General features: G+C 42.0%; 1 protein-coding gene across 2 annotated transcripts in view; it reads right to left on the bottom strand.

The window, feature by feature from the left end:
- KCNQ1 (potassium voltage-gated channel subfamily Q member 1) overlaps nt 1-7720 on the bottom strand; it is a 323629-nt gene extending 315909 nt beyond the window's left edge. Inside the window, exon 1 of one of the 2 annotated variants that reach the window (XM_057372145.1) lies at nt 7289-7720. In XM_057372145.1, the coding sequence (XP_057228128.1) occupies nt 7289-7686 (398 nt within the window). In that variant the 5' untranslated portion in view covers nt 7687-7720. The remainder of the gene's footprint in view (nt 1-7288) is intronic. The other variant, XM_057372144.1, reaches the window with a different exon arrangement.
- Between the last annotated feature and the right edge of the window lie 5988 nt (nt 7721-13708).

The following is a 13708-nucleotide window of genomic DNA, read 5'->3' on the forward strand; positions in this document are numbered from 1 at the left end:
TTTTTTTTTAATTTTAAACTACTTATACTATACTTAGACACCTACTCAGGCCCTGCTTTGCATTGTGTACAGTTTCTTATAGCTACTTGAACATAGAAAATAAATATAATTTTACTATTCTATACCAGGAAACAGAGAAAAGAAGAAGAAAATCCATATATCCTCAAAAATTGTTCATGTCAGACCAGGGAAAAAGCTCACACCAAGCACCTCTTTAGTCCTCCAGGTGTGCACAATATGGAAACCTGGTAAAACTCTTGATTCAGAGCAGCTTTAGGATTTTCCACTACAAAAAAATCACTATCAAAAACATACAGTAAAATCAATATTAAATGTGATTACTGAGATACACAGAGAGATAAACATACTCTCACATATATATCTTCCTAGTAAGAGGTAAAAATACATCAACTACTACTGGGGCAGAGGCATGCAAATGCCTGAGCTCTCCCAGTACCATGACTGGTATTATAATGGTTCTCACAGGCCATTATGCCAGATGAAGCATGACTGTGTGAGGAACCTTAGTACCTCACCTAAAAACCCATCAGTCTACGCATTCTTCTGCAACTCAGCCTCCCCACCAAGTTTATTTGTGTCTGGCAACTTTCCAAAACATTTGAAACACGCTGGACCTCTTGTTGGCAGGCAGAAAACACCTTGCCCCCAACAAGACACTATTTTCCATCTGGAACTCAATGAGCAAGTGTTCACAGCTTTTGTGTTCGGCCACTAATGCACATTAAACAATCTATTAACACAGAAAATTAATGAGGTACTGCCAAGTTTAAAGTCAGCTAAGCGCTGAGCCTGTGCACAGTTCCCTGCAGCATATGTTGGCACCTCTGTTTGTAATACATCCAGCGCTCAGGCACTTGGAGCTCAGCCTAATTAGCTCACTGCAATTGAATCTCAACTCCAGCCTTGATTAAGCTGCAATGAAAGTTTTGAAAGAGGCCTATCTAGAGAGCCTTCCATGTTTTTTTGCAAGGAAGTGTGCCAGAAGTGCCCAAGCAGCCATTTGAAAGACAGAAGGAAATGTGAACACTGCACTTACTGGTTTCCTTAAGATCATTCATGTGCAACTTTTAAAGGTAGGATAATTCTTTTCCTGGAGGAAAGCAACATGAGAGCAGGACTTGAAATGTCATACTGGAAGGATGATAGGAAAAGAGAGAAGGACTACCCCAGGAAAGCCTACCTATATTRAAAAAAATGCCTAACTTCTATGTGAGTATTTCACAGTTCTTCATTTCTCCACTGCACACAACCTGTCTTCACTGAGCMCTAGTGTTTGCCAGACTACAGTCTTCAGTTTCCATTGGTTATCAGAAAACCCAAACATCAGTATAAAGTCTTTTTTTTCTCCCTACAGAACTTCCTTGACTCAATATTTTTTTTTCAAGTAGCCAATCATACCCCACTATGCATTTCAGAACAGAAACAGGATTTTCCCAATTACTGCTAGAGCTGCCTTCAAAAAGCATTTTAATTACAAGATACCTAGCTTTTCACCTTGCTTCCCCTTCAACAGTCAAAATACATTTGCACAATAATTGYCATGCAGAGATCACTGCAAAATGGTGGATCAATGCAAAAATGGTGGTTTAATCAAAGCAGCTTCCACACATTAACCCCCAGCGCTGGCATTGAAAGGATCTGGTTTCTCATGCAGCTTTCCTTTGTGATGAAAGTCAATTATTAAGTAAACTTGGACAATTTTTATTATTATTATTATTARCCAATWATGCAGTTATTTGCATCTCCATTTCTTAACCTGAGAAATTCTACTGTCCCACTGGGAGAGAGAAATGGGGACCCCTTCTGATCTGTGACTACTCTGTTACTCAAAGTCTTCATGGCACAAAACTTGGCTTGGTCTCGGTCACAAGACAGCCAGAGAGCCCACAGCAAAAACGAAACTTCTGACAAATTACAGATGGGGAAACAGGGCAAGAGTCTGAGCTCTGTACTGGCCAACCTAAATGCCATCTTAATCACACAGGTCCCAAAGAAGCACCTGCTCACAATATTGCAGCTAAGGAGCAGCAGTGCAGCATACAGCGGGTAAAGGAGGAAGTGGAAAAACCCTTAAGTCATTTCTTGATCTCACCTGCATCCAAAATCTGCCAAGAGCCCAAGCTTCAGTATCTGGCTGATCAGCAAACAGGGCTGACCCTGCAGCAGCAGCTCCTAAACATGAGCACACTGTCATAAATGCACAAGAGCAGGCAAATGGTCTTCCCTCCTCTCTGGGAATACTCAAAGTTATCTTTCCAATCCCTTTTCCTCTCAGACAAAACCGTTACCAACCACACTGACAGAAACACAGTGTTAGGTTGCAAWGATATTCCCTCTGCTCAAACTAGGCTCAACTACCTCAGTCTTGATGAGACAAAAGAAAAAGCAAAACCTGGGTCTTAGAAAAGCCATGCTTACTTTGGAGGATTTATGTCTCCTTTTTTAAAAACGGAAGTGATAATATGAAAGTCTGATTTCAAGCCATAAAAATCTCTAAACATGCAAAYGTTCACACCAGAAACTCAGTACTTTCGTTTGCAACCTTTTTCAGTCTGAAAGAAAAGACGTGGGAGCACATGCATACACTGATTATTTTATGGATTTTTTTCCTCAACAGTTTACACAACAAGTTTGGAAGTACGCTTGCACTATGTCTGGAATCATGGCAAAAACGGCATTTTAAATTGGAGTTATGATTTTTTGTTTTTTTCTCACAAGGCAACATATATAAAGAACACGGTGCAAACACTGCATTGCCTTTAATAATTGATGACTTGAGTCCTGATTCAGGCAACTGGAATATTCTATCTACCCTCACTTCCTATCTTTGTGTGCACACAGATGAAACCATGCTTCTGAGACTTTGCCTGTTTCCAGAGACCAGTTTTCCAAATCCCAGCCACTGGCCAGTCCAAGCTTACGTAAACAGCTTGGGATTCTAACAAGCTCAGCAACAATCATTGCTGATTAAACCAAACTTATACAAAGGCAAAGTAAATTGGACCAGGTACAGGCATTCAAAGATAAGATAGAAGCTGATTATCTTGCATGGCAACAAAGGAGAGCTGCCACATTAGAACAAACCAATGGTCCATCAGTTTCCAAATTGTTCCCTCTGGTTACAGMCAATATTTCAAAGAAGACAGGGAGTCAACACTGCCAGAAGTCATTATTAGTYATATCAAGAACAGGAGAAATCAGTTCACAACTTCAGTTTCTTTAGCCACATTTTAGGAAGTTTATTTTAAAAATAAGAGAGTGAGAAGAATCTCTTCCCTTAAGCACTTAAATCTAAATCCTTTTTAATATCTGACAACTTCACTTATTCTTTACAGTCATTTCCAACACCAAGTAGCCAAGGATTTCAGCAGGCCACTATGAGGGCAGAATTTAAGTATTTTCTTTCTACCTCTCCTCGAAGAGGCTGGAAATTTGATTTGTTAAGGCCAGAGAACGTTTCACCTCTCAAAGCTGCTCTCTCAAGGTGCATTGTTCTGATAAGTGTGATAAGATGCCCTAGGCTGGAAGGTCATTGAGAACAGTGGCACTCAGTCATTCCCTCACTCTGACAGCCAAGGCGGATTTGCTGGCTCTGGCAGGACACTGCCATCCATACAGCCACGACACAGGGCGAGCTCTTGCTTGGAAAGTCCGAGTTTTCCAACAACCATCAGCTGTATTTGCAGAAGCCACGAGTGTAAATCTTCAGCCATCGGGCACAATTGATTTGCAATGGCAAAATTAAGCGTATATATACTACATGCTTCATCTATTTAAATGAAATTTATTACAAAATTAAACCAAGTCAAGGAGCCGAACTAAGAGTTTCTATCATCTCCGCTAGTACTTTTAGGCAGGTTTTTTGAGTGGTAAATTAACAGTAATTACCCATTCCTTCTCCCCACAGARACTATTTTCCCAGGCTTCAAAAATCTAGTATAAATGAGGCACAATAATTGATTTCCCATTCTGGTCACCTGAAATGTTTCTCCTCTTCGGTCTAAGCAAGTAAGAAAAAAAAAATCTTAGAAAAGACCTGACTAAAATTCAATTGATTCAATYAGAGACATGATTAAAATTATCCTGACATGAGTCAAATTATCCTGGAAGATTAAAAAAAAATCAACGAGAGAACATACATTTTTCATAGTGAAAAAAGGTATTTCAAACACCTTTTAAAAGAAATAATTCAGAAGAAAATGAGTCATTGGCCTCACCTGTACAAGATAACCAAATTTCATCCTTTAAGCCAAGGGCACACGAGGTACTTTGCTGTTCACCAGAACATACAGCAATCAAAACACSACGAAACAAACATACCAGGCTGGAATCTGTGGATTAAAGCTTGGTGTTCAACTTCCCTTTTCTAAACAATGTAATACAAAACCAAGGAAAATCAATCCTGAGTATCAGTTCTTAGCTATTAGTATTCTACATACCACTGACTAAGATTCCTGAGCAGGAAAAGGGTGTGACAGGCAATCAGTAGATGTAGCTCTTATCCCTTGATAAACAGTGTTTTAAACGCCAGCCAYAGATACAGGTCCAGAGCAAGTCACAGGGACTATTCCAGTTGTTTCGAACTGCAATAATTCCAGCATATAATAAAGAACACAGCCACAGACACCACACCATGCAGAAAAGAGAAAATTAAGCCTCCAGTGCTTGTTGCTCCCATCACTGGGCTAGAGCTTGGCCAGGGCTCCCTATTCAGCTTAGGTCTTTATGCCCTGATTTAACACCCCTCCCGTTTCCTTTCCTTTCCTTCCCCTCTAAACGTTTATGACAGTGACCGAGCCCTCCAGGCAGCTCATTCGGGATGGAGAGATAAAGACCAGGGTCCTCGCACACCCCAAGACAAAACCCAGCTTAGCATKCTATGAATGACTGTTTGCACGCTGACAAGAGAACAATCAAGGACTCCCTCCAGTGTGAAAGAAGCACATGCACGACTCTGTGTGTGTCTTATGACTCCGAATTCTTTCCAGCTGTGCACCTCATCCCCTGGAATCAACTGTCTGCACAAAAGCAGGTCCCTTGCCTCCTTCAGAGGTGACGCTGACACAACAGCTCTTCTGGACCACACTAATCTACCTCAMCAGTTAATTTTAGTAACAAACTTCTGCTCTGTAGCAGCTATTTATCAGCCAATACTCAGCACCGGGGTGGCAGGGACTGTACTCCAAACAGAGAATTCTTTGGTACAGCAGAAAGTTACTTTGGAAGCTCAGAAAGAGAACTGGAGAAGGATGGACCAAGGACCAGTAACCCAAACCATGACTTACTGGACACAATAAGCTTCTATTTCACAAAAAGGAGAAATTGGGATGGCTGAGAACAGCAAAGCCTCAATTCCCTCTGCTGGTGGGAATCAGTGTGAGGCTGCCTCAMTGGTACTTGCAAATTGCCTTGCAAGAAACATACAAGGGTGACAGTACCCTCTTCAGCCTCTTCAGTGCCCTGAGGAATTTGAACAATGCTTAGTAAGAGGCTTGAGAATATTTACTGTCACTGTCATTCGTCATGCACCAGAAGAGTTCTGGAAAGAGGGGAAATGCTGCGGCTAATGCTTACACCATGGGTGTGTGTTGGGGGGAGACAGGCAATGACTTACACCTATTACAAAATCTTAATTCTCACACAGATAGGATAATCCACATTGTTAATACTTGTAAAAAAAAAAAAAAAGTTAAATTTCAGGCTGGAACCTTAAGGAGACAAAGGAATATGACCTTTTGTTTTTGCTTTCCTAGACTTACTATTAAGGTTTATAGAATATTAGTTAGGATACTGAACAGTTTACTGTCCCTTCTATACATAATTTGAGATACCTGGAAGATCAGAAACCGTAAGAGATGACTACTTAAAATTACGTTTTAGGGRAAAAAAAGGAGCTCCGATTCCTGAAAGTGTTTTACATTGTTCAACCACAACTATTAGGAACTTCATAATTACAGCTATTGCTCATTATCTCATCTAATGGCATTATCATAACTAAAGAGAATGGAGCCCACAATTATCTCAGAAGCTGCACACAGTCATCTCCCAATTACAAACATTCAGATGACAGCTGTTCTCCCTCCACTAAAATAAAAATGGTACCATTTAACCYGACGACCTAAACACTCTAGAATCCTCAAGTGTGGAAGAGAAGCACAAAATCCTGTATTAACTTCAGAGAGCAGTTATTTACAAATAGAACTTAAAGTCACAATACAATAACAAAATGATAAAAACTGACTTTGGTATCTTTTRTCTTAGGATTTTGACCACAAAATGTATTTACTTCCAGCTGTTGCAATAAATATGTGTACATGTAATGGATATATACATCTATACATACATGTTTTTGCACGAATAAACACACACTACATTCCTACCTGACCTTCTTACCTACATTTAACACACACCAATTGCCCAAGGGTCACACAAGCCTTCTGCAACACCTCGATGCAAAAGCACTGATTTCTCACAGAGGCACTTGTTGGGATGCTTGTGCACCACAAACCTACAACTTCCTGGCCTGGGTTTGACACTGCGCCCCATACAGAGCATTATAGACAAAGCAATTTTAAACTTGCCTGCGGTTAAATAACACCCTCCAAACTCATTGCGCTCTTTTCTGGCGCAATGGATAGCACGAGTTAGAGCGAGGGGCAATAGAAGAGCCAAGGAAAAGCAGCATCACCTGWTTCTCATCCTCCTCCGACAAGGCTGCAGCACTGATAATTGATAGCACCTGTTCAATTAGAAACTGATGCTACRCAATGAGCACTGACATCACTGCACGAAATCAGGAGTCATGCACCAAAAATTAACAAAAAATGGGTGACACGGCTACCTACTTSATTTCCACGTTCAGTATGAACAATTCATTTCAACTCCCTGGGCAGCCTTTCAAAGCAAATTGCCTACAACCAGCTCCTTTTCTAACAGGTACACCCGAGGAAATGGTGCACCTGAGACACAGTATTTCTGTTAACAAAAAAAGAGAAACTTTCCCCCGGAGGATGAGTTCTGTTTTACTTCACACCTGCGGGGGTAAAAAAACCCAAGCCACCCACAGCCCACGAGCCCGCGTGTGCACCATGTTCATGCCCGCAGCAGCTCCGCGCCTGAGGGACCTCCAGCGGGAGGACGAGCGCAGTGCGGGACGCTCGGGGTGCGGGAGGGAGCGGCCCCGGAGCCCCCGGCCCCGACGGGCACCGCTCCGGCGGCGCTAACGGGAGCGAGAGCAGGTGCGCGGCGGCAGCGGGGCGCTACTCACACGGTGAAGTGGTACACGAAGCACTTCCAGCCCGTGGGCCGCTCCAAGAAGTTGTAGACCCTGCCCTGGACGCTGCTGCGGCTCAGCAGGGGCTTGCGCAGGCTGTAGATGGAGACGCGCGGGTCCAGGCTGACGGGGGGCCGCGGGCACTCGGCGCTCACCACCACCACCTCGCTCCTGAGGCGCGGGGCGCGCTCTCGCTCGGGCACGGGGCCGCTCGCCGCCCGCGCCTGCCCGCCCTGCGCGGCCGCCAGCGGGGCGTAGTGGGCGTTCGGGGCGCTCTCGGCCAGCTCCAGCGCCGACGCTTTCTTGGCGGGCGTCATGCTGCCTCTCCTGGGCAGCGACAGCCGGCCCAGGCTGCGGCTCTTGGGCTCGCCCGGCGGGGAGCTGGACGACATGGCTGGGGCGGCGCGGCGGTGCCCTGGGAGCTGCGGGCAGCGCCGGGCTCCCCGTCCCGCCGCCGACACCGCTGGCCCGGCCCCCGCGGGGCGGCTCCGGCCGGGAAAGGTGCGGGGCAGCGGGGGCGGGCCCCGCCGCAGTCCCGGTGCCGCCCGGCGGGAGGCGCTGCCCGCGGCCTTCGCTCCTCCGGCCCGCGCCATCTAAAGTGTCACTGTCCTCATCGCTGACCTTCACCTGTGCCCTCAGCACCGCTAGGGCACCGTGGAGATGGCCTCTCACCTGCGTGAGGAGCTGCAGGAAAGGGAGCCAGGAGACGCCTTCCAGCCACACAGAAACCCCACAGGCTTTCCTGTCTTCTCAGCCACAAAGTACTCCGGTGTTTCGTAGGACTGTGGCTTTGGGTGGCTTGAGAATCTCAAGTACAACCCCTTAAGTTCAGATTTAGGACCTCCAAAGCTTTCAGGACCTGCTGCTCCGTTCTTTTCTCTTTTTTTTTTTCAGAATTTCAGCAGCTGGGAGCAGCAGGGCTCTGCCACAGTTGGAATCCTCCAGGAGGCTCCTTTTAAGATGAGTAATAAGAATTATGAGCAACAGGTCGTGCAGTCCTTTGTGTTAGTGTAACCAAAAGGAGCGAATAACTGGGTAACCTGGAAAACTGTAGAACACAACGAACACAAGTTCTGCGGAATTGCATCCTCTCCAAGCTGGGTCCCTCACCAGCAGCATTTTAGTTTTGAACGGGTCATTTTGAGGGCTTGGATAACTTACTCCACCACTCCGGAAAGTTAACTGTGGTGTGAATGGATTTGTCATGGTTTTTTGCACCAAATAGTTAACGATTTCTATTCTCAAAGCGACAGGGAAGGTGCTCTTTGAAACGGACTGATGGATATTTTCTTCCAACTCAAAATAGAACAGCACTAGTAAGGGCTATGTTGCGTTCGTGGTTGATACTGGTACTCGGACAAGAATGTTACAGGGAGATAAGGTGCTAAATAAAGTTAAACTAAAACAACCCTGCTAATTGCAGTTCCATTCAAATKTCAGGCTGCACGAATTGTAGGGGAACCCTGCAAGATCCTTGACGAATGTAAATAAGAAAGGCTGGTGGGCTGCTGTGCTGATTTACCCTCCTGAGGGACCTGGCTCCTTAGGGATACAGAAACAGAAGTATTAAAACTTTGCAAAACTTGTTTCTAAACCAACAACGTCTTAACCAGACCTTCCTCCTCCCCTCCACCAGAACATGAAGAACAAACCAGCCTAATAAAAACAGCATTTCAAAGGAAAATTTTCTTGTGTCTGGTAAAACAGAGCCTGGTTTCTCTATTTTGAGAAACTGTTCTTTCTTGCAAGAAGCCTGCAAGAAAAATGGCTAATGTCATTGCTACCCTTGAAAGCTCACTGTTGGAGGACTAGCCTGATAAAGTCTTGATATTGAAGTTAACAAATGTGTTTCTTTATATAAGTGTTCCACTTTGTTTTACAGGCCAACATAACATTGTCTGGGTTATACAGAGCCTTATCCTGGAGCCAGTTGCAAAACATAGTTCAGCCAAACAAAAGGCTGTATGTTCATATGTCAATGATGTAGATCTTCAAAAACATTCCAAAATCTTTTWAAAATATCGTGGCATTATGTTGTTATTTATCCATTGCCATTGATTAACAAAACAGAGAATAGAAACCCCACTATATCTAACCCTTAGAAAATGGAATTTCTGTATTACTTATGCAATTTCCTTCCAAAACAAAAGTTAGAGAGGTATTATCTACTTAAATGGCTAAGCAGGGAAGAAAATTGGTAAGATATGAATTCGATATTCAGTGTTCAATGAGAAACTGTGCCAAACAACCRAAGTTTGTTTCAACAATTTTTTTRCTGGGGRAAAAAAAATCTTAAATAYATTCCATAGCTTAATATATTGAATTGTTTCTCAAGACAGAAATATTTTCATGAGGTTCTAGGTTGGAATTCTGATGTTGGCTAAATCTTTCAAAGAATCATCACAAATAMAGGAATTTTAAAGTATTTAAAATTAGTATTTAGGTAATATCTAAGGACCTTTTCCCCAGAATCAAGGAATTAATAAAAATCTGCATTTTAAATGTGTTACTGATAGATGGTAACATTTATTCTAAATAGGAAAAATCATTTTTTTCGATGATTGCCAGCTAGTTCAAGGTACTGAATGGTAAAACACCTCTGGCATAAGTGAAAGCAAGAACACAGTTAAATAAATGTCCAATAGATGATTAACTAGTGATGAGAATGTAGGGAATAATTATCTTTAATATATATTAAGTTTCCAAAACTGTATGATAATTTGCAACATTTTCAAGATACATATTTTAACATGGTAATGGAAATTCCCATTTTTCCCCTTCTTAAGTAGCCATGTTTTGATCTTAATCATGTTTATTATACAAAAAACCAGAATTATGTAAGTGTAAGAAAAGAAAAAATTCAGAGTATACATGAAAGAGTTAAAAATGGGAAGAGTAGGCAGATGAGTGTTTAAATATATTTATGGAGCTGGGTATCTAGGCTTTGATAGYGAGGAGAGTAGGAAGATACATAGAATAAAGAAGATGTAGATTTTAAATATTAAGGTRGAACTACTATGCTGACTTGTTTTTTAGAATAAGAATTTAGGCTGCTTTGAGTATTTACAGAACTGCAGTGAAATGAATAACAACCAGGATGTTTTAATTTACAGTTTGCAAGTACTGTTTTAATTCTATGTCTTTTAGAGGACTTTGATTCTAAATATGAGATGTCACAAGTCACTAAAGTATGATGATAATACACCAACGAAGCTGATGATAAAGCTCCCAATTCTAGTAATTCAGTTGGAGCAAGAATAATAAATTATTTTGGAAAACCCTACCATTTTGATTAGATCAAAAACGTTTGTGCCATCCTCGGGCTCTGTTTCTGTTGTCCTGTACCAAGTTACGAGCAATATCACACCTGCAGTGTCAGATATGTACATGACGTGCTGTATTTTCACTTTGTGCCTACCAGAGTACAGTACAAGATCACACTGCTAAATCCCTGATGAATGTTTACAAGCAGGGATTGCTGCAGCCAGTTAAAAAGAGACACCTTGATCTTTTGCCTGATTACTTCCCTGTCGAAGCTAAGACTCAAACAAACAGTTTCTATCTGAACGTTCTCTGTCTTCTGAAAGCCTTTAACACTTACATTGCAATTACAGGTTGCACCAGTTCTCCACCGGCATGGAAATCACCTTGTTTGCTGTTAGATTACTTTGTGGGATGGTTTTTGTTTGAATTAGGTTTGGGGKTTTTTTTGAATACCACTTCCATTTCTGCCCAGCTACAGAAAGGGACATGTTAAATAACAGTTTCCTAGGAGAGGAAAGTGAGAGTTGTGTTGTCTCTCTTTTTGATTTTTTTTTTTTTAAATTAAAACCAATATTTTGTTATGTTCCATTTCCTGGAGAATCCACACTTGAGTGAGTAGATCATTATAAAAACAGTCAGTGATGAAGGTAAATGTGACTCAGTACTGACCTGAGAATAAAGTCCTACACTGTTTATATATTTTCATATGGCAATAACTGTATGACAAAAACTTCTGAAATATTCTCTACCAATTAAAAAAATCTGCACACAGATGCATCATTACCTTAAAAACATTCCTATTAAAAGCTATGAAACAACTAAGTACCTAGGCATCAGACAGAAAGAACAGTTTGAAAACACARCTATAACATGTTGGACAAATAAACCTCAGCCTTACAATTCAAAGCAAAAGCAAGTGGCAAGAGACACAAGGGTTTGCTTCAGTTTGTAAATCCTGGGAAGTCTACAGCTTAGCCAATTCAGTAGCAAGATGGGGAGATATATGTAAATTTTCATTCATTCACCAAGTTTCAGTAAAGAACAATACTCAGAAAATTTTTCATTGGATGCTTAGTTAATCTTATTTGCCGTTATTTTTAATTAATCCAAATCTGTTAATATACAACTCRTATGCTTTTATGCAAATTAAGTTTTAAATTTAAGCGAAATCTTTGTTACAGGCTCTTGCATACATGCATGCTTCTTACATATAAATCCAGCAGGTTTTCCCTGTTGGCAGGTGTTGCAAGTCAAACAACTTAGCACACCAGCAGAAACTGCAGATACAATGAAATTGTGGTATTCCCCAGAACACTGACCATCAGCTTTTTCCTTCCAGTTAATTTCCACCTGACTCCTTGATCAGTAAGGTCCACAGTTGCCTTGTYATTGCTCTACCCACAGTTTAGATTAACCATTGTTGTCCGGGCTTCCTGGAAGTCATCAAAAGCACTAGTATCATCATGAAGTATGAGGAAAGAATGTCTAGGGAATGTGATACCTTTGCCAATCATTCAAAAAGCACCACAGCGCTGGTTCATGAGGACAAGTGCTGCTGTGAAAGACACAAAACATGTTCATCCGTAAGAATTAGAGAGATCACAGCAGCCTGGTTGATAGACAAAGTATGCCCTAGATCATACACTCAATAAATAAATAAATAGTGTCTGAAAACTGGATGATACAGCCTCATTTATTCTGAAATGCTGTCTTCAGTGATGAATATCTACAGATAGAATGGGATTGGRAAAAGTAAAAGAAACCCACATTCCTCCTCTTGAAACAACTTCACAAAGGAGGAGCAACCTAACCAGTTACCTGTTAATCAGTCATAAGTCAGACATCACATTGATTCCTCACTTGATTCCTCAAATCACTTCCTTAGCAAACTAATCACCATCAAAAAAGACACACTTCCAACGGGTGTTTATACAGTCTGCTCTTCCAAAAGTCTCTTTCAAGACAAATTGAGCAGACAGAAGAGATCAGATAGTATTCTATTCAGAAGTTTAAARTGCCCTTTAATTCCCCCCCGCCTTTACTGTTGGGTTATTTTTAACGGTGGATGCAGTGTGTTCAGGAATCTGGGCACTGAGAGAGGTAACTCTGCAGAAGATAGTGAGAGGGACGCACCAGATATGCAGYGTATGGAGGCTGTGCAGCCCAGCTGACAGCCCTGATTAGCATTATCTGTTTGAATGCTATCTGAATGCATGGTTATGCCTGCATTTTTCTCACATGTTTACATTTTTAAAGACTATTGGCGCTGTTCTGGGAAAGGATGTTACAGTCCGTCAATGCTCAGGTTTTAAGTCCTAATGTGAAAAAAGACTCTGAGTATACATTTAAGCTTATGCCCCACAAACTATTGTTTTGTTTTGTTTCCAAACACATTGGGAACTGAGCCACTGATCTCTACCCTCTGCATGCAGCTGTCCAGCCAATTCCTTTCTCACCTCACAGTTCACCTGTTGAATACATCTGTCTCAAATTTAGAGCGAAGRTGTTGTGGGGGACCTTGCCAAAGGYTTTACAAAAATCCAGATAAAGGACATCCCTACATATCAGCTGATGTCCCTGTATCCCTTTCCTTGTCCACTGATGTAGTCAGACCATCACAAGGAGGCCACTAAGTCAGTCCATGCTGGCCGTCTTAAATCACCTCCCTGTTCTCCACATGCCTTAGCATATTTCTATGAGGATCTGTTCCATGATCTTCCCAGGCACAAGGGAGAGGATAACAGGTCCCCCCAGTGTCCTCCTTTCTACCACTTTAAAAGATGGGTGCAGTATTACCCTTTTTCCAGCCACCTGGAACTTCACCTGACAGCCAGGACTTTTTGAGTATCACAGAGAGTGGCTTGGAAACTGCATCAGCCAATTCCCTCAGGATTCTGGGATGCATCTCATGGATGGATGCATCTGTGCATTCAGATTCCTCAGGTGGTCATGAACCTGATCTTTATTACAGTGGGAGGGACTTTGTTCCCTTAGTACAGTCTTCATTTTTCTTGATAAGGAACATTCATTTGTATGAAAGGCCAGTACCAGCCAACTGGAATTTTGCTTTTTGTCAGTAAAGGTGAATTTTTTTTCCTACTATGTTAGCCTGCTCTATTAGTTCTTGTTGCTGGCTGTTCAAAATCTTCC

Source organism: Malurus melanocephalus, unplaced genomic scaffold, assembly GCF_030028575.1.
Source record: "Malurus melanocephalus ecotype Western Australia unplaced genomic scaffold, MMel_1.1 scaffold_165, whole genome shotgun sequence".
In the NCBI taxonomy this organism is placed as follows: Eukaryota; Metazoa; Chordata; class Aves; order Passeriformes; family Maluridae; genus Malurus; species Malurus melanocephalus.